The following is a 21,276-nucleotide window of genomic DNA, read 5'->3' on the forward strand; positions in this document are numbered from 1 at the left end:
ACGTTTGATTTAATAAAATGTACATAATATCTACATTAACAGTGGAATGATCGTGTTTCACAATATTCCTAAACATCAAAATATATTCTCGATCTTCTATTGTGTTATTGACTAAATGTTTGTTCATGTGTAACTCTGTGTTGTTGTTTTTGTCACACTGCTTTGCTTTATCTTGGCCAGGTCGCAGTTGTAAATGAGAACTTGTTCAAATGCAGCAGCAGTTTAGACCTAGTCTGTTCATTATATACATCTACATGATGTATTGTTACACCTTGTAGGAGCAGTGTAGACCTACATTAGTTAGCTACTTATTTAGGTTTAGTATGACTAATTAAATGAAACTGCCTTAAATGTTCTGTAGTAAACGTATTTTTATTTGCACTAATCAATCAAAACATTCAGGTCTTTGTATGTGTCAATATAATATAATTATTTAATTAAATCAATTTAAAATAATCTTTGCCTGAAAATAAAAATATGATCCTCAACTGCGTTTCCCCTCCAGTCAGCAGACAGCGATGTGCGTTTTTCAGGCGACGCTGCCAGCGTGACCTATAATCTAGTGGACGGTTCTTCATAAACAGCTCGTCAACCACCTCGGTAGCTTGCTAACTAACATAGCCGAAAGATTCAAGCTATTTATACGCTTTCGGTGTATATTAGCTACTGTGTTTTCGACACACTTCTGTGTCTAAACTTGTTAATCTATTTAATTTAATATTACGTTATTTTGTATTAGTCAGCTATAGTAGCTGGCTGGTTTAGTTAGCACTAGCCTAGTCGCTAATGATAGCTAGCTAACATCCCCGACCATGAGTTCACTCAACTACTCTCCTCCTGTTCAAGAAGAGGAGGTCTGCTGGACGGAGAAAGAGGGTCTGTGGCTGAACATTGTTGTGAAAGAGGAGAAGGAAGAGGAGGATGTCACAGTTAAACAAGAATTAGGGGGTGAGGCTGTTACAGTGAAAGAAGAGGAGAAAAACGTTAGAGTGAAAGAGGAGGAAGATGTTACAGTAAAAGAAGAGGAGGAAGATGTTACAGTAAAAGAAGAGGGGGATGAGAAAGAGGAGGATGCAGTTTTTGGAGTAAAGGAGGAGGGGGAGATGACTGTCACGTTGAAAGAGGAAGAAGAGGAGGTTGGAGATCTGTTTCACACCAGTAAGTACCGTCTCTGCAGTCGTTGAACCAATATGCAGTAAAGGGGTTCTACACTTTAATGTTGTTCTGTAGGAATGGCTGAAGCTACACTGTAACGTGTAGAACATCAAGAGTGGACCATCAACAAAACGTCAACAATTGATCAAATGCATCTAATGACAATGCCTGAAATACTGTAGTCCTCAATTTCTCCTATTAGATTAGCCCAATATGTACTCTTAAAGGGGCATTCAGCAGTTGTTACATCCATTTTGTGACTTATACATTAATGATATGTACCCATTGTTTCTTGAAGAAGTCACTTATAAATGCCTCATGAGCTTAGTTCAACTGTCGTACCCCATCAGAACCCAAAATATAAGCTTTTTTTACTCCAATGTTTATCAGTAAATGTAAACAAACACTGTGTATCCTCAACATAATTCATTGATTTAATTGAGTCTCAAGCATTACTAAAACATTTAACATTTTCATGTAATTCTTTAAAAAAAATCGAATTTAGAATAAGTAACGTAACAAAATGTGTAAAAGGGGAAGCGGTCTGAACTTAATGAATGCGCTAGGGCCCCAACTAAAAAAAATCATGGGTCAACCAAGAGTCGTCTTTTCTTTCTACAAACCGATTGGTAGAAATGTTATAACGTTTATTTTTCCATATATAGACACACCCCATGTGTTATAATTAAATCAACTATATGTACTGAACTGGACTGATGCTTTAAGCACACTGTTTGATTAAATAATTAAGACACACAAATGACTCGGGAGCCAGAGATCAAGATAGCCTACCATCAGAAAAAAACTCTTCCTCCACCCGCTGCTGTTGGCCTTCGTAAATTCTGATGTTATGCTTCAAATGTTTCTGGTAATAGGCTACACCAGCAGTCGGCAACCTTTTCCATTCCATCCATCCTTTTGGCAAACTCCAAGCAGGCTGTCATGTGTCTTTTACTGAGGAGTGGCTTCCGTCTGGCCACTCTACCATGAAGGCCTGATTTTTGGAGTGCTGCAGAGATGGTTATCCTTCTGTAAAGTTTTCACATCTCCACAGAGGAACTCTGGAGCGCTGTCAGAGTGACCATCAGGTCTTTGGTCACCTCCCTGACCAAGGTCCTTCTCCCCCAATCGCTCAGTTTGGACGGGTGACCAGCTCTAGGAAGCGTATTCCATTTAAAAATGATGGAGGTCACTGTGTTCTTGGGAACTTTCAATGCTGCAGAATTTTTGGGGTACCCTTCTCCAGATCTGTGCCTCGGCATAATCCTGTCTTGGAGCACTACGGACAATTTCTTCGACCTCATTTCTTGTTTTTTTCTCTGACATGCACAGTCAACTGTTGGACGTTATATTGACAGGTGTGTGCCTTCCAAATCATATCCAATCAATTGAATTTACCACAGGTGGACTCTGAACAAGTTGTAGATAAATCTCAAGGATGATTAATGGAAACAAGATGCACATGAAAGCAATTTCGAATCTCATAGCAAAGGGTCTGAATACTTATGTAAATAAGGTATTTCTGTTTATCTGTTGTCATTATGGGCTATTGATGACACCCCTCTGAAACAAGATAGCCTAACCATCAGAAAAAACCTCTTCCTTCGCCTACTCCTCCCGCTGCTGCTGACCTTTGTAAATTCTGATGTTATGCTCCTATAGTTTCTGGTAATAGACTACACCAGCAGTTGTTATGCTCCTATAGTTTCTGGTAATAGGCTACACCAGCAGTCATTATGCTCCTATAGTTTCTGGTAATAGGCTACACCAGCAGTCATTATGCTCCTATAGTTTCTGGTAATAGGCTACACCAGCAGTCATTATGCTCCTATAGTTTCTGGTAATAGGCTACACCAGCAGTCATTATGCTCCTATAGTTTCTGGTAATAGGCTACACCAGCAGTCATTATGCTCCTATAGTTTCTGGTAATAGGCTACACCAGCAGTCAGCAACCTTTTCCATTTAGTGCCAAGTTATCTGACCATTTCTACTGATCTGGTGCCAGTTATGATTTTCATATTCACATTTTATTGGAACAGTTTCATTTAATGTATAATAGTAATGATAATTATTATAGTCTTTATCTCAACATCATTCTCTGGTTAATCTACATTCTATTTAAATGAAAATTATAAAGAACCATTTTTATTGCCGTTGCTAACTTTCTTTTTAATAAGCTACATAAAGCTAAAAAATGCTAACATTGCAGCCTGTATGTATAAAATATCCTGATAAATAAATATCATCTCATCTTGAACTTGAACTTCCATTTTCTAATAATTGCGCCAACAGTTGTTGTCTTCTCACCAAGCTGCTTGCCTATTGTCCTGTAGCCTTCCCAGCCTTGTACAGGTCTACAATTTTATCCCTGATGTCCTTAACACAACTCTCTGGTCTTGGCCATTGTGGAGAGGTTGGAGTCTGTTTGATTGAGTGTGTGGACAGGTGTCTTTTATACAGGTAACGAGTTCAAACAGGTAATGAGTCGAGAACAGGAGGGCTTCTTAAAGAAAAACGAACAGGTCTGTGAGAGCCGGAATTCTTACTGGTTGGTAGGTGATCAAATACTTATGTCATGCCATAAAATGCAAATGAATTACTTAAAAATCATACAGTGTGATTTTCTGGATAGTGTATCAAATACTTGTTCTCCCCACCGTAAGTATTTGATCACCTACCAACCAGTAAGAATTCCGGCTCTCACAGACCTGTTAGTTTTAACAAACAGATCACTGACCATTTTGAATCTCACCGTACCTTCTCTGCTGTGCAATCCGATTTCCGAGCTGGTCACGGGTGCACCTCAGCCACACTCAAGGTAGTAAACAATATCATAACCGCCATCGATAAAAGACAGTACTGTACAGCCGTCTTCATCGACCTGGCCAAAGCTTTCGACTCTGTCAATCACCGTATTCTTATCGGCAGACTCAACAGCCTTGGGTTTTCAAATGACTGACTCGCCTGGTTCACCAACTACTTCTCAGAGAGAGTTCTGTGTCAAATTGGAGGCCTGTTGTCCAGATCTCTGGCAGTCTCTTTGGGGGTACCACAGGGTTCAATTCTCGGACCGACTCTTTTCTCTGTATATACCAATGATGTTGCCTTTACTGTGGGTTATTCATTGAGCCACCTCTACGCAGACGACACCATTCTGTATACATCTGGCCCTTCTTTGGACATGGTGTTAACAAATCTCCAAACGAGCTTCAATGCCATTCAATGCAATACCAAACTCCTTCTGTGGCCACCAACTGGTCTTAAACGCTAGTAGAATGAAATGCTCTTCAACCGATCTGCACCCGCCGCCTGATTGGCGTCACTACTCTGGACGATTCTGACTTAGGTATTTGTTGTTGTCCACATATTCTGATGTGTCTGGTTAGACTGTATATCTCACTGGTCATCCCCAAAGTCAACATCTACTTTGGCCGCCTTTCCGTCCAGTTTTCTGCTGCCAATGACTGGAACGAATTGCAAAATTAGCTGAAGTTGGAGACATATTTCTCCCTCACTAACTTTAAGCATCAGCTATCTGAGCAGTTTACCGATAGCTGCAGCTGTACACAGCCCATCTGTAAATAGCCTATCCAACTGCCTGCCTCATCCCCATGTTTTTATTTACTTTTTTTGCTCTTTTGCACACCAGTATTTCTACTTGCACATCTATCACTCCAGTGTTAATTTGTAATTACTTTGCTACTATGGCCTTTTTATTGCCTTACCTCCTTACTCCATTTGCACACACTGTATATAGATTTTTCTATTGTTATGTGAAATAATTATTTTAGTAAAAAATAATCGTAACTTTATTGACAACAGCCAAATGGATACTGTCATTAACGCGGTTCTTCAATAATTACACATAATTCAATTTCTAGCCTACAATCATTCGATGTTACTACTAATGTGAAAACAAGACCAAATATGACTTTTCCTGCTCATTTTAAGACAAATAATTGTAACATTCATTACAGATGTCAATTGTTGTACAACATCATGGCTTCGCTGTTGGCATCACCTTTTACAGTGGATTACCGCTGTTGTGGGCCTTTAATCATCTGTCTGACTTTGTTGTTCACACAGGAGTGATACTTAACTATTGTGGATCCTCTGGGGAGCCTCAACAACCTCATGATGCTGAAGAGGCAGAGAAGAGTCTCTCTGGATCAGAACAACTCAATAAACACCTGCAGAGATCCACAGGGAAGAGAACTCACTGCTGCTCTGACTGTGGGAAGAGATTCACCTCATCAGGTATTAAAATTCATCAGAGAACACACACAGGAGAGAAATCTTATAGCTGTGGTCAATGTGGGAAGAGTTTTGGTCAATCTGGCCATCTGACGCAACACCAGAGAACACACACAGGAGAGAAACCTTACAGCTGTGGCCAGTGTGGGAAGAGTTTTGGTCAATCTTGCCATCTGACTCAACACCAGAGAACACACACAGGAGAAAAACCTTACAGCTGTGGTCAATGTGGGAAGAGTTTTACAACATCTCGCTCTCTGGCTCTACACCAGAGAACACACACAGGAGAGAAACCTTATAGCTGTGGTCAATGTGGGAAGAGTTTTTGTCGATCTGGAGAGCTGACAGTGCACCAGAGAACACACACAGGAGAGAAACTTTATAGCTGTGGTCAATGTGGGAAGAGTTTTGGTCGATCTGGAGAGCTGACAGTGCACCAGAGAACACACACAGGAGAGAAATCTTATAGCTGTGGTCAATGTGGGAAGAGTTTTGGTCAATCTAGCCATCTGACTCTACACCAGAGAACACACACAGGAGAGAAACCTTACAGCTGTGGCCAATGTGGGAAGAGTTTTGGTCAATCTAGCCATCTGACTCTACACCAGAGGACACACACAGGAGAGAAACCGTATAGATGTGGTCAATGTGGGAAGAGTTTTGGTAGATCTGGCCAGCTGACATCACACCAGAGAACACACACAGGAGAGAAACTATATAGCTGTGATCAGTGTGACAAGAGATACTCTGATAAAAGATCTCTGGTCAAACATCAGACAATGCATACATGAAGGAGCGGGGCGGCAGTGTAGCCTAGTGGTTAGAGCGTTGGACTAGTAACCGGAAGGTTGCGAGTTCAAACCCCCGAGCTGACAAGGTACAAATCTGTCGTTCTGCCCCTGAACAGGCAGTTAACCCACTGTTCCCAGGCCGTCATTGAAAATAAGAATGTGTTCTTAACTGACTTGCCTGGTTAAATAAAGGTAAAATAAAATAAAAAGGAGTTATTTTGTGATATCAATTAATTAATGTCACAATATAGAATGTTTTGATGTTGTTAGTATTTGAAGGAATTTCACAATGTAGAACCCTAAACATTTGCCCCATTGAATTGATTTCAGCGTGATATGGATATTAGCCTTGGAAAAATCCACGCTCTGAATTGAAAGAGTACTATTTATGTGATTTAACAAAAAGTGACTAACACAAAAAGAGTAGTGTTACGCTTACCATGTTGGTGACCCACTTGAATCAAAATGCAACACTTCAAAATGTAGCTACCTGTTTTCTACAAGTTGTCCTCTAAACAATGATGTACACATTATTCCCAGATTCCGTGTGGTTTTTGAGCTGTTAGTTTTAACATCCTCTCTGCACAATTGATTTTGACATGATATCGATGAGTGATGACAAATAAGTGTTGCATTCCTTTGTTTAGCGACCTCTATATTTAAATGCATCACTCCAAAATGTAGCTGACTGTCTTCTGCAGGTTGTCCTCTAACCAGTGAGGTAAAAGATATCTCCTATTTCCAGGTGTTTTGTTTAGTTGTGTTCGTTTCAACATCATGTACATCCTGATTTCCCCCCAAATCGATATCAGTGATTTATACATATTACTTTGTTCTATATTATGCATACGATACATATTAACAAAGGGGTGTACATTTGGGTTTGATATTTCATATTTACAATTCATGTAACATTTAGTAATCATAATTATTTATGTAATCAACTGACCATTTTTGGGTATAATTATATTGACGTTGTTGCCCTTCTTTTAGAATATCAGGATTCATTCTCTTTTAGAATATCTTTTAGAATACCCCACCTGTTTAGTTTTTTTTGTCAGTGACTTTGTTAGTTCCCTCTTCTATTTAAGTGAGTTTTATGGTTTTCTTGCTGGGTATCTCACAACAAACAATGTAGTAAAACAAGCTTATATTTTGGGTTGAAGCATCCAGTTCTTGCTAATCAAAGGCATTTGCTTGAAATGTTCATTAGTCTTTCAGTTGTTGTTCTGTTTGCTGTGTATGTTATTATTATTATTTTTTGTTGTTGTGACGTGCTGTTTAATTAAAGCTTGGTTTGAACATATTGCAAAATAAATGGAACCAATCAACAGATTCTTGTCCCATCTTAGTATGAAAAACAGTATAAATTCAGTGCATATGTTGAAATCAACAATACGTCAAAGGATTAAATTACTGAGAACTGATATTTTTTAAATGGATCAAACAGATCAATCCCACTTTTCTAGCCTGCTGAAGGTGTGGAGTGGTAAACACTCTACCAGAGGTTTGAGGTGGTCTCCCACAGCACTGATTATGTCATGTCCTGTGGCCTTGCAGTTCCATTTCTTGACTGCCCCTGCAACACAAACACATTTAGTCATATTATATAAAACATTCAGGGCTGGTTTCTCAGCTAATCTTAAGCTTAGTCCCAGACTAAAATGCTTGTTTGAGCTGTCTTATCTCAAAGCGACTTGCACAGACTTCTCTTTAAATAGTGGTAGATTTAGTCTGTTCTGGACTAAACAAAGCCGAATGCAAGAGGGCAGATTAGAGCTACTTTAGGACTAAATGGAAGCTTAAATGAATCTTTAAAAGAGGCAGGTTTAACTTGTGCTGTTTGTGAGGGAGCCTGGACTATGTGGAATGTCTAAATGAAGACCAACATGCACTACAGAGGTCAGACCAGTACTGGCGGATAGGAGTCATCCATTACATTACTTTGAGACCGCTTTCCTATGTACAAAGAAAATGCATTGGAGATATCTCTGCTTGAGCCTGGACTTTCCTCTCTGTCTCAAAGAGGAAGGCATTCACCCAATTCTCTCCAACTTCTGATCACTTTGGGGTTTTAGGCATCTGGAATCTTTCATTGTGAAACTGGTGATTTGTGTGGTTCCAGTGAAGCACTGCTAAATGACTTAAATGTAAATGTAAGCAACTGTGTTTAATTGTTCAAAGTCTGCAGGGCCATTTGTGAACCGAGGAGTCTTTACATCAAGTATCCTGATGCTGTTGGCCAAGCCAACTATAAAGTCTGCAGGGCCATTTGTGAACTGAGTCCTTACATCAAGTTTCCTGATGCTGCTGGTCAAGCCAACTATAAAGTGCAATTATCTGAATATGGGCAGTTCCCAGAAGTGGTTAAATGGATGTCATGTTCAAATCAAGTCCTGATGCTGAGGAGTACCGTAACCATAACAATTGGTTTACCATCAACTCCTGATGCTGAGTAGTATCGTAACCATAACAACTGGTTTTCCCTCAGGGTGGATGCACTCCTCCTTGAGAGTTCTCAAACATTGTTGCCTGTTGGAAAGGTGCAACTCAGGATTGAAGGATTTTCCTCAACTCTTCATTGGTCTCAGTTTCAGAGAGGACAACATAGTGGACAACTACTTGGTGACAGTGAATATTAGTATGAGAAACATGGTCTACTAATAGTTACTACATAGTAACATGGTCTACTAATAGTTACTACATAGTAATACGGTCTACTAATAGTTACTACATAGTAATATGGTACTAATAGTTACTACATAGTAATATGGTACTAATAGTTACTACATAGTAACATGGTCTACTAATAGTTACTACACAGTAACATGGTCTACTAATAGTTACTACACAGTAACATGGTCTACTAATAGTTACTACATAGTAATATGGTCTACTAATAGTTACTCCTTAGTTACTACATAGTAATATGGTACTAATAGTTACTACTTAGTAACATGGTCTACTAATAGTTACTACACAGTAACATGGTTTACTAATAGTTACTACACAGTAACATTGTCTACTAATAGTTACTACATAGTAACATGGTCTACTAATAGTTACTACATAGTAACATGGTCTACTAATAGTTACTACATAGTAACATGGTCTTATAATAGTTACTACATAGTAACATGGTCTACGAATAGTTACTACATAGTAACATGGTCTACTAATAGTTACTACATAGTAACATGGTATTCTAATAGTTACTACATAGTAATATGGTCTACTAATAGTTACTACACAGTAATATGGTCTACTGATAGTTACTACACAGTAATATGGTCTATTGATAGTTACTACACAGTAACATGGTCTAATAGTTACTAAACAGTAATATGGTCTACTGATAGTTACTACACAGTAATATGGTCTACTGATAGTTACTACACAGTAATATGGTCTACTAATAGTTACTACATAGTAACATGGTCTACTAATAGTTACTACATAGTAACATGGCCTTCTAATAGTTACTACATAGTAACATGGTCTAATAATAGTTACTACATAAGAACATTCCTTTCCGCTGGAAAAAGAACACGGTTAGAAGCACAAATAAACTCATCTGGTTCTTAGAATGAAGAAGAATAAAGATTGACACAGATGGAGGAATATATTTACCAAAGGAAGTAACCAATTTACTGTCTTTGGTTATAAGAGCTAGTACACAGTGAGTTTGTATATGTACCATTTGTGCTCAGTTCTTCATCTGAACTGTCCAAATGGTCATCTGGTATACCATCCAGAGGTTGGTCATCATCTGGTATACCATCCAGAGGTTGGTCATCATCTGGTATACCATCCGGAGGTTGGTCATTTACATTTACATTACATTTAAGTCATTTAGCAGACGCTCTTATCCAGAGCGACTTACAAATTGGTGCATTCACCTTATGACATCCAGTGGAACAGTCACTTTACAATAGTGCATCTAAAACTTAAGGGGGGTGAGAGGGATTACTTATCCTATCCTAGGTATTCCTTAAAGAGGTGGGGTTTCAGGTGTCTCCGGAAGGTGGTGATTGACTCCGCTGTCCTGGCGTCGTGAGGGAGTTTGTTCCACCATTGGGGGGCCAGGGCAGCGAACAGTTTTGACTGGGCTGAGCGGGAGCTGTACTTCCTCAGTGGTAGGGAGGCGAGCAGGCCAGAGGTGGATGAACGCAGTGCCCTTGTTTGGGTGTAGGGCCTGATTAGAGCCTGGAGATACTGAGGTGCCGTTCCCCTCACAGCTCCGTAGGCAAGCACCATGGTCTTGTAGCGGATGCGAGCTTCAACTGGAAGCCAGTGGAGAGAACGGAGGAGCGGGGTGACGTGAGAAAACTTGGGAAGGTTGAACACCAGACGGGCTGCGGCGTTCTGGATGAGTTGAAGGGGTTTAATGGCACAGGCAGGGAGCCCAGCCAACAGCGAGTTGCAGTAATCCAGACGGGAGATGACAAGTGCCTGGATTAGGACCTGCGCCGCTTCCTGTGTGAGGCAGGGTCGTACTCTGCGGATGTTGTAGAGCATGAACCTACAGGAACGGGCCACCGCCTTGATGTTGGTTGAGAACGACAGGGTGTTGTCCAGGATCACGCCAAGGTTCTTGGCGCTCTGGGAGGAGGACACAATGGAGTTGTCAACCGTGATGGCGAGATCATGGAACGGGCAGTCCTTCCCCGGGAGGAAGAGCAGCTCCGTCTTGCAGAGGTTCAGCTTGAGGTGGTGATCCGTCATCCACACTGATATGTCTGCCAGACATGCAGAGATGCGATTCGCCACCTGGTCGTCAGAAGGGGGAAAGGAGAAGATTAATTGTGTGTCGTCTGCATAGCAATGATAAGAGAGACCATGTGAGGTTATGACAGAGCCAAGTGACTTGGTGTATAGCGAGAATAGGAGAGGGCCAAGAACAGAGCCCTGGGGGACACCAGTGGTGAGAGCGCGTGGTGAGGAGACAGATTCTCGCCACGCCACCTGGTAGGAGCGACCTGTCAGGTAGGACGCAATCCAAGCGTGGGCCGCGCCGGAGATGCCCAACTCGGAGAGGGTGGAGAGGAGGATCTGATGGTTCACAGTATCGAAGGCAGCCGATAGATCTAGAAGGATGAGAGCAGAGGAGAGAGAGTTAGCTTTAGCAGTGCGGAGCGCCTCCGTGATACAGAGGAGAGCAGTCTCAGTTGAATGACTAGTCTTGAAACCTGACTGATTTGGATCAAGAAGGTCATTCAGAGAGAGATAGCGGGAGAGCTGGCCAAGGACGGCACGTTCAAGAGTTTTGGAGAGAAAAGAAAGAAGGGATACTGGTCTGTAATTGTTGACATCGGAGGGATCGAGTGTAGGTTTTTTCAGAAGGGGTGCAACTCTCGCTCTCTTGAAGACGGAAGGGACGTAGCCAGCGGTCAGGGATGAGTTGATGAGCGAGGTGAGGTAAGGGAGAAGGTCTCCGGAAATGGTCTGGAGAAGAGAGGAGGGGATAGGGTCAAGCGGGCAGGTTGTTGGGCGGCCGGCCGTCACAAGACGCGAGATTTCATCTGGAGAGAGAGGGGAGAAAGAGGTCAGAGCACAGGGTAGGGCAGTGTGAGCAGAACCAGCGGTGTCGTTTGACTTAGCGAACGAGGATCGGATGTCGTCGACCTTCTTTTCAAAATGGTTGACGAAGTCATCTGCAGAGAGGGAGGAGGGGGGGGAGGAGGATTCAGGAGGGAGGAGAAGGTGGCAAAGAGCTTCCTAGGGTTAGAGGCAGATGCTTGGAATTTAGCGTGGTAGAAAGTGGCTTTAGCAGCAGAGACAGAGGAGGAAAATGTAGAGAGGAGGGAGTGAAAGGATGCCAGGTCCGCAGGGAGGCGAGTTTTCCTCCATTTCCGCTCGGCTGCCCGGAGCCCTGTTCTGTGAGCTCGCAATGAGTCATCGAGCCACGGAGCGGGAGGGGAGGACCGAGCCGGCCTGGAGGATAGGGGACATAGAGAGTCAAGGGATGCAGAGAGGGAGGAGAGGAGGGTTGAGGAGGCAGAATCAGGAGATAGGTGGGAGAAGGTTTGAGCGGAGGGAAGAGATGATAGGATGGAAGAGGAGAGAGTAGCGGGGGAGAGAGAGCGAAGGTTGGGACGGCGCGATACCATCCGAGTAGGGGCAGTGTGGGAGGTGTTGGATGAGAGCGAGAGGGAAAAGGATACAAGGCAGTGGTCGGAGACTTGGAGGGAGTTGCAATGAGGTTAGTGGAAGAACAGCATCTAGTAAAGATGAGGTCGAGCGTATTGCCTGCCTTGTGAGTAGGGGGGAAGGTGAGAGGGTGAGGTCAAAAGAGGAGAGGAGTGGAAAGAAGGAGGCAGAGAGGAAAGAGTCAAAGGTAGACGTGGGGAGGTTAAAGTCGCCCAGAACTGTGAGAGGTGAGCCGTCCTCAGGAAAGGAGCTTATCAAGGCATCAAGCTCATTGATGAACTCTCCGAGGGAACCTGGAGGGCGATAAATGATAAGGATGTTAAGCTTGAAAGGGCTAGTAACTGTGACAGCATGGAATTCAAAGGAGGCGATAGACAGATGGGTAAGGGGAGAAAGAGAGAATGACCACTTGGGAGAGATGAGGATCCCGGTGCCACCACCCCGCTGACCAGACGCTCTCGGGGTGTGCGAGAACACGTGGGCGGACGAAGAGAGAGCAGTAGGAGTAGCAGTGTTGTCTGTGGTGATCCATGTTTCCGTCAGTGCCAAGAAGTCGAGGGACTGGAGGGAGGCATAGGCTGAGATGAACTCTGCCTTGTTGACCGCAGATTGGCAGTTCCAGAGGCTACCGGAGACCTGGAACTCCACGTGGGTCGTGCGCGCTGGGACCACCAGAGTAGGGTGGCCGCGGCCACGCGGTGTGGAGCGTTTGTATGGTCTGTGCAGAGAGGAGAGAACAGGGATAAACAGACACATAGTTGACAGGCTACAGAAGAGGCTACGCTAATGCAAAGGAGATTGGAATGACAAGTGGACTACACGTCTCGAATGTTCAGAAAGTTAAGCTACGTAGCAAGAATCTTATTGACTAAAATGATTAAAATGATACAGTACTGCTGAAGTAGGCCAGCTGGCAGTGGGTGCGTTGTTGACACTACACTAATCAAGTCGTTCCATTGAGTGTAATAGTTTCTGCAGTGTTGCTATTCGGGGGCTAGCTGGCTAGCTAGCAGTGTTGTTTATGTTACGTTGCGTTAAAAGAACGACAATAGCTGGCTAGCGAACCTAGAAAATCGCTCTAGACTACACAATTATCTTTGATACAAAGACGGCTATGTAGCTAGCTATGTAGCTAGCTACGATCAAACAAATCAAACCGTTGTACTGTAATGAAATGAAGTGAAAATGTGATACTACCTGTGAATGCGACCGGGTTGTGAGTCTTTTCGGTAGACGTCGGCTAGCTGTTGGCTAGCTAGCAGAGTCACCTACGTTAAGGACGACAAATAGCTGGCTAGCTAACCTCGGTAAATTAAGATAATCATTCTAAGACTACACACTCTAAACCTAAACAACACAATTATCTTGGATACGATGATACGAAGACAGCAAAGACAGCTATGTAGCTAGCTAACACTACACTAATCAAGTTGTTCAGTTGAGTGTAATAGTTTCTCCAGTGCAGCTAATCAGTGGACGTTAGCTAGCTGGCTAGTGAAGACTACGTTAGGACGGCGAAATACGATAATTACGCAATTATCTTTGATACAAAGACGGCTATGTAGCTAGCTGAGAAGAAATTGCTAAGATTAGACAAATCAAACCGTTGTGCTATAATGAAATATAATGAAAAAGTTATACTACCCGCGGGAGCGAAGTGCAGATGCGACCACTCGCTCCAACCGGAACCGGAAGTGATCATCTGGTCATCATCTGGTATACCATCCAGAGGTTGGTCATCATCTGGTATACCATCCAGAGGTTGGTCATCATCTGGTATACCATCCAGAGGTTGGTCATCATCTGGTATACCATCCAGAGGTTGGTCATCATCCGGTATACCATCAATCATCCGGTATACCATCCAGAGGTTGCTGCTGCTCTATTATTCCAGACAGGTCACTCAGGTCACAAGTCACTCAGTTCATCAGTGTTGCGTTGTTTTGGTGGTCCACCACCAGTAGTAAATCTCTCTCTGCTTTCTCTCTTTTTAAAGACAGTTTAACTAAGGTTTTTCTTACGGCCACTGAGACGCTAGCGTCTCACCTAGCCAATAGCCTGGGGAAATGCGTAGCGCCAAATTCAAATAGTACTCGATAAAACTCAAACTTTCATTAAAACACACATGCAAGGTACTCAATTAAAGCTACACTCGTTGTGAATCTAGCCAACAGGTCAGATTTGTAAAATGCTTTTCGGCGAAAGCATGAGAAGCTATTATCTGATAGCATGCACCCCCCAAAATTCCCGAACGAGACCTAAACAAAAGATTTAGCGGTAGCCGGCGCTACACAAAACGCAGAAATAAAATATAAAACATTCATTACCTTTGACGAGCTTCTTTGTTGGCACTCCTATATGTCCCATAAACATTACAATTGGGTATTTCTCCTGATTAAATCCATCATTGTATACCCAAAATGTCCATTTATGAAGGCCGGTCTGATCCAGGAAAATTCACCTTTACAAGACGCAACGTCACTTTTTAAAATTAAAAAAGTTGCCTGTAAACTTTTACAAATCACTTTAAACTACTTTTGTAAACCAACTTTAGGTATTAATAAACGTTAATAATCGATCAAATTGATCACGGGGCGATCTGTATTCGATAGCAGCAAGTCTTGAAATCATCGTTCATTTTTTTCACTATTTTTTCACCATAGACAATACATTGACTGGTGGATTTATTATTATTTATTTTTTTGGTGAACAGTTTTCCCTAGGATTTTTACTCCTAAACACGTTCTGTTATAGCCACAGACATGATTTAACCCGTTTTAGAGACTTCAGAGTGTTTTCTATACACACATACTTATCATATGCATATCCTATATTCCTGGCATGAGTAGCAGGACGTTGAAATGTTGCGCGATTTTTAACAAAAAGCTGCGAAAAGCTGCGACAATTCGCATCATCCATAACAGGTTTTAAGGGCAGTTAAATTTCAAATGTTTCACCCAGACGGAGGTAATCCAATATGCGTTTTATAGTTACATCGTTAGGGTAAGATAACCAAAAGTGGACACACTCTAATCAGTTTATAGAGCTCAATTTCTCAGATTTTGTAAATTATTTTTAATAGTGCTTAAAACCTCATCTTTATCAAATTATCCATTTAAGATACCAACTCAAAACCTACGTACGTCTACGAATGGGTGGTTTAAATTGTATCTAATCATTCTCAGCATTACTTTATACAAATCTCTAGTAATTGATTATACACACATAGAATTTATCATAATTTCAAATAATTCACAGAATCCATATAAAACTTAAGAAATCTTATGTACTCACACAGAACTTTAAGGATCACCCACACAGAACTGGTCAGACGTCCACACAGAACATCAGAACATAAAAAGGTTTTCCCACACAGAGTCAACCCTACCCCGCTCACACAGAACGGTCCGACAACTATTACCTAGTGATCCCATAACCAAATACTCTCACAGACTAACCCAGGGCATACCTGGCTAGCACATTTAAAATAATTGGAATTCACCACCTCTGAGGGTCACTTAGACAATCACACAGACGCACAGAATGAGGTCCTTCTTCCAATAGGGCTTCACCAAATGCTGTGTTTTCACCTAGAATACACAGTTCCTTTGGCCCCTCAGACCGCACCAAATCCCCACTGTGATCAATTCAGTGTCAGGACGGCTCTTGGTCACTCGCAACCGGACAGTGGCAGAGTATCTTTTGAGTCCACAAACCCTCAGATTACTCTCCCCTGACTCGGCCCTGCTTACGCCGCCAAGGTGCCTTCCTTACAAAGGAATTCACGCTCAGAGTATATACGTAACAGGCATAATTTAAAAACTTGACTTCAAATCTGTGTGTGGTTCGCTCACCTTTTTCTTTAAAAAAACTCAGTTTGAGATGTGGTATCCACTCGTCTCGCTTCCTCTCAGATCAAAGGTTGGTCCATCTGCTTCGTTCCCGAAGTGTGGTTTCCTTAAGATCCCAAGTTTAGGGGATCCTTCTTGCACGATTTATTTACCTAAATCGTCAGGAACGGTCACCGAGTGAAGATTCACATCCCCTCCTCGTCGCCAAATGTCGTGGAAATTTCCTGTATTTACCAAATCATGAGAGCAAACCATACACAAGTCAGAGTTTATCACAAAGTCCATCTTTATTTATATGAGCTCCATCACAACCCTGTGACTCTCAGATCAATTCAGTGTCTACAAATGAATTCTCTGAGAGTCCCTTACACATTGCAACTGAGATCCTTTATAGCAAAGACACACATAGCCAGACAGCATTGGCCATAATTTATCGTTCAGCTTTGTCTCCTAAACTATGTCTTTTCTCAAACTCAGAACCTAAACAAATCCTCATATCAACAGGCATATATCAAATCCATCCTATCTTGACAAGATCACAGAGACACATTGACTGGCACACAGACATTGTGGAGCCAAGAGATACACGCTTGACCTCTCCCCTCTCTCCGGCCCAAGTAACTTAGTCTTGACAGAGAACAGATGACTGCAAACCCGGCCACAGTATTATACAAAAATAAACATTCTGATGAGAAGTAACTTAGAAACATATGATGAATATTAAACATCTTACCTATGTTACCAACTAATTCTGATTATTCCCCAACACAAGTCTGTTAATTATATACATCTACATGATGTATTGTTACACCATGTAGGAGCAGTATATACCAACAGTAGCTAGCTACTTATTTAGATTAGATTGACTGAATGAAACTTAAATGCCTTAAATGTGCTGTAGTAAACATTTCTTATTCGCACTAATGAATCAACACATTCCTGTCTTTGTATGTCTCAATGTAATAGTATTATTTAATTAAATCCATTTAAAATAAGCTTTGTCTGAAAGTAAAATATGATCCTCAACTGCGTTTCCCCTCCAGTCAGCTGTAACGGATTTCCTCCTCTTCGTCGGAGGAGGAGTAAGGATCGGACTAAAGCGCAGCGTGGTAAGTGTTCATGATGTAATCTTTAATGAAACGAACTGAACACTGAAATACAAAACAATAAAGTGAATGAACAAAAACCGAAACAGTACCGTGTGCACTAAACACTCACATGGAAAACAAACCAATTCAGACATAATGGATTCGTATTGGCTTCATAGACATGTCCAATGCACTTGTTCATGTGGTTTGTAATTTCGATACTGAAACAGGATTGGCTAATCCTCCCACAGTTTCCATTTTGCTGAGATGTTTTCTCCATTTGAAATGATACTGTTAGAAATGGGTAAAGCACTCACACATCTGAGAACTTGTGTGTTAATCATTAGTTAATCATTTGAAAGAAAACAAAAGGCTGATTGATACTGATCAGTGTGTGGGTTTTCTTTTTCATTAGACAATTAATGAGGTTCATAATGAGGCTGACCATGTTGAAGGAGACCAGATTAGACTCAAAATGAGGCTCACCCTGTTGAAGGAGATCAGATTAGACTCATAATGAGGCTCACCATGTTGAAGGAGACCAGATTAGACTCATAATGAGCCTGACCATGTTAAAGGAGATCAGATTAGACTCATAATGAGGCTGACCATGTTGAAGTAGGCCAGATTAGACTCACGATCAGTGGTGGCAAAAGTACCCAATCGAGCCATCCCGGATCCGGGATCGTGACTACAGCCTCAAGCCCATTACCATAACGCAACGTTAACTATTTATGAAAATCGCAAATTAAATGAAATCAATATGCTAGCTCTCAAGCTTAGCCTTTTGTTAACAACACTGTCATCTCAGATTTTCAAAAATATGCTTCTCAACCATAGCAAAACAAGCATTTGTGTAACAGTATTGATAGCTATTGCAGGCTAGCGTAGCATTTAGCATTAGCATTCAGCAGGCAACATTTTCACAAAAATCAGAAAACCATTCAAATAAAATAATTTACCTTTGAAGAACTTTGGATGTTTTCAATGAGGAGACTCTCAGTTAGATAGCAAATGTTCAGTTTTTCCTGAAAGATTATCTGTGCAGGAGAAATCGCTCCGTTTTCTGCGTCATGTTTGGCTACCAAAAACGCCGAACTTTTTTCCAAATTAACTCCATAATATCGACTGAAACATGGCAAACGTTGTTTATAATCAATCCTCAAGGTGTTTTTCACATATCTCTTCATGATATATCGTTCGTGGAAGCCTCCTCTCTCCTCTCAATCACTGGATGACTGCGTGCAGCTTGTAGATTACGCAGCAATTTCAAGAAAGGACACCGGGCGGACACCTGGTAAATGTAGTCTCTTATGGCCAATCTTCCAATGATATGCCTACAAATACGTCACAATGCTGCAGACACCTTGGAGAACCGATAGAAAGGGCAGGCTCATTCCTGGCGCATTCACAGCCATATAAGGAGACATTGGCGAACAGAGCCTCAAAAATCCTGCTCATTTCCTGTTTGAAGTTTCATTTTGGTTTCGCCTGTAGCATCAGTTCTGGGGCACTCACAGATAATATCTTTGCAGTTTTGGAAACGTCAGAGTTTTTTCTTTCCAAAGCTGTCAATTATATGCATAGTCAAGCATCTCTTTGTGACAAAATATTGCGCTTAAAACGGGCACGTTTTTTAATCCAATAATGAAATAGCGCCCCCATAGCTTCAAGAGGTTAATAGAAAGTTACCCAGCAAAATACTACTTGAGTAAAAGTCTAAAAGTATTAGGTTTTAAATATACTTAAATATCAAAAGTAAAAGTATGAATCATTTCAAATTCCTTATATTAAGCAAACCAGACGGCACCATTTTCTAGTTTTTTTATTTACGGATAGCCAGGGGCACACTCCAACACTCAGACATAATTTATAAATGAAGCATTTGCGTTTAGTGAGTCCGTCAGATCAGAGGCAGTAGGGATGACCAGGGATGTTCTCTGTTTAGTGAGTCCGTCAGACCAGAGGCAGTAGGGACAAACAGGGATGTCCTCTGTTTAGTGAGTCCTCCAGATCAGAGGCAGTAGGGATGACCAGGGATGTTCTCTGTTTAGTGAGTCCTCCAGATCAGAGGCAGTAGGGATGACCAGGGATGTTCTCTTGATAAGTGCTGAATTGGACCATTTTCCTGTCCTGCTAAGCATTCTAAATGTAACGAGTACTTTTGGGTGTCAGGGGAAATGTATTGATTAAAAAGTACACTGCTCAAAAAAATTAAGGGAACACTAAAATAACACATCCTAGATCTGAATGAATGAAATATTCTTATTAAATACTTTTTTCTTTACATAGTTGAATGTGCTGACAACAAAATCACACAAAAATAAGAGCAGCTGTAACACAGTACCAGTAGTTGTTCGTAAAATTATGATTAAATGACTGAACAAATCATTTTACATGGAACTGTAACTAAGTAAACTTATACTCTGTTTTATTATATCTGCTTAACAATATTAGTTCATAAGAAGGGATTGTGAGACACGGACAAGGAGTAATTAAAGTTAATGAACACCATTCCAAATAGGAAGAAAAAAGTGGACTGTGTAAACAGACAAGGTCGTTAACCTATGGTTGAACCGACGAAACTGAGCTCTGGGGTGTTTAATATAAGACAGTGAGTGCATTCCTAGGTTTTCTGTTCATTAGAACTGTCAGCTATGTGGTGATCGATAATGTTGAGGGGTCAAAAGTTACCTGGGAGTGTGTTAGTAAGTTAGAATGTACTTTTCACCTCACTTTGTCCCGGTCGAGAGGAGGGGATTCTGTTAAGAAATGAAATGACGTCATGTTATTTGTATATAAACTGTTGCTCGTGGGAACGTGGGAGCGCGCTCAGAGAATAAATTCTGTTACCTATTATTGAAATGGCTGGTCTATTTTATGCAAACAAGAATCTTACAAATTCTCATAAAATAGATTAAGGGTTTTCAATTAATGAAAACACATTGGCATAATTAAATTACAGTAACAGTAGTGTAAAGCACTTAAGTAAAAGTACTTTCAAGTACTTCTGAAGTAGTTGTTTTGGGGTATCTGTATCTATCATTTTACTCTTTTTTTGACAACATTTACTTCACTACATTCCTAAAAATAAATAATATACACCCCCCTATCCACATCGATGGAACAGTAGTGGAGAGGGTAGCAAGTTTTAAGTTCCTCAGCATACACATCACAGACAAACTGAATTGGTCCACTCACACTGACAGCGTCGTGAAGAAGGCGCAGCAGCGCCTCTTCAACCTCAGGAGGCTGAAGAAATTTGGCTTGTCACCAAAAGCACTCACAAACTTCTACAGATGCACAATCGAGAGCATCCTGGCGGGCTGTATCACCGCCTGGTACAGCAACTGCTCCGCCCTCAACCGTAAGGCTCTCCAGAGGGTAGTGAGGTCTGCACAACGCATCACCGGGGGCAAACTACCTGCCCTCCAGGACACCTACACCACCCGATGTTACAGGAAGGCCATAAAGATCATCAAGGACATCAACCACCCGAACCACTGCCTGTTCACCCCGCTATCATCCAGAAGGCGAGGTCAGTACAGGTGCATCAAAGCTGGGACCGAGAGACTGAAAAACAGCTTCTATCTCAAGGCCATCAGACTGTTAAACAGCCACCACTAACATTGAGTGGCTGCTGCCAACACACTGTCATTGACACTGACGCAACTCCAGCCACTTTAATAATGGGAATTGATGGGAATGATGTAAATATATCACTAGCCACTTTAAACAATGCTACCTTATATAATGTTACTTACCCTACATTATTCATCTCATATGCATATGTATATACTGTACTCTACATCATCGACTGCATCCTTATGTAATACATGTATCACTAGCCACTTTAACTATGCCACTTTGTTTACTTTGTCTACATACTCATCTCATATGTATATACTGTACTTGATACCATCTACTGTATGCTGCTCTGTACCATCACTCATTCATATATCCTTATGTACATATTCCTTATCCCC

The 21,276-nt window shown here is 41.5% G+C and overlaps 1 protein-coding gene across 1 annotated transcript; it reads left to right on the forward strand.

Annotated features, from left to right (window-relative positions):
• Positions 1–528: 528 nt before the first annotated feature.
• On the forward strand, positions 529–7,536 carry LOC124015799 (zinc finger protein 436-like). The gene is made up of 2 exons (XM_046331275.1): positions 529–1,158; positions 5,243–7,536. Exons 1-2 carry the CDS (start codon positions 813–815, stop codon positions 6,199–6,201), a joined length of 1,305 nt encoding a protein of 434 aa, XP_046187231.1. The 5' UTR covers positions 529–812; the 3' UTR covers positions 6,202–7,536.
• Positions 7,537–21,276: the final 13,740 nt, after the last annotated feature.

Source organism: Oncorhynchus gorbuscha, linkage group LG26, assembly GCF_021184085.1.
Source record: "Oncorhynchus gorbuscha isolate QuinsamMale2020 ecotype Even-year linkage group LG26, OgorEven_v1.0, whole genome shotgun sequence".
Taxonomy (NCBI): domain Eukaryota; kingdom Metazoa; phylum Chordata; class Actinopteri; order Salmoniformes; family Salmonidae; genus Oncorhynchus; species Oncorhynchus gorbuscha.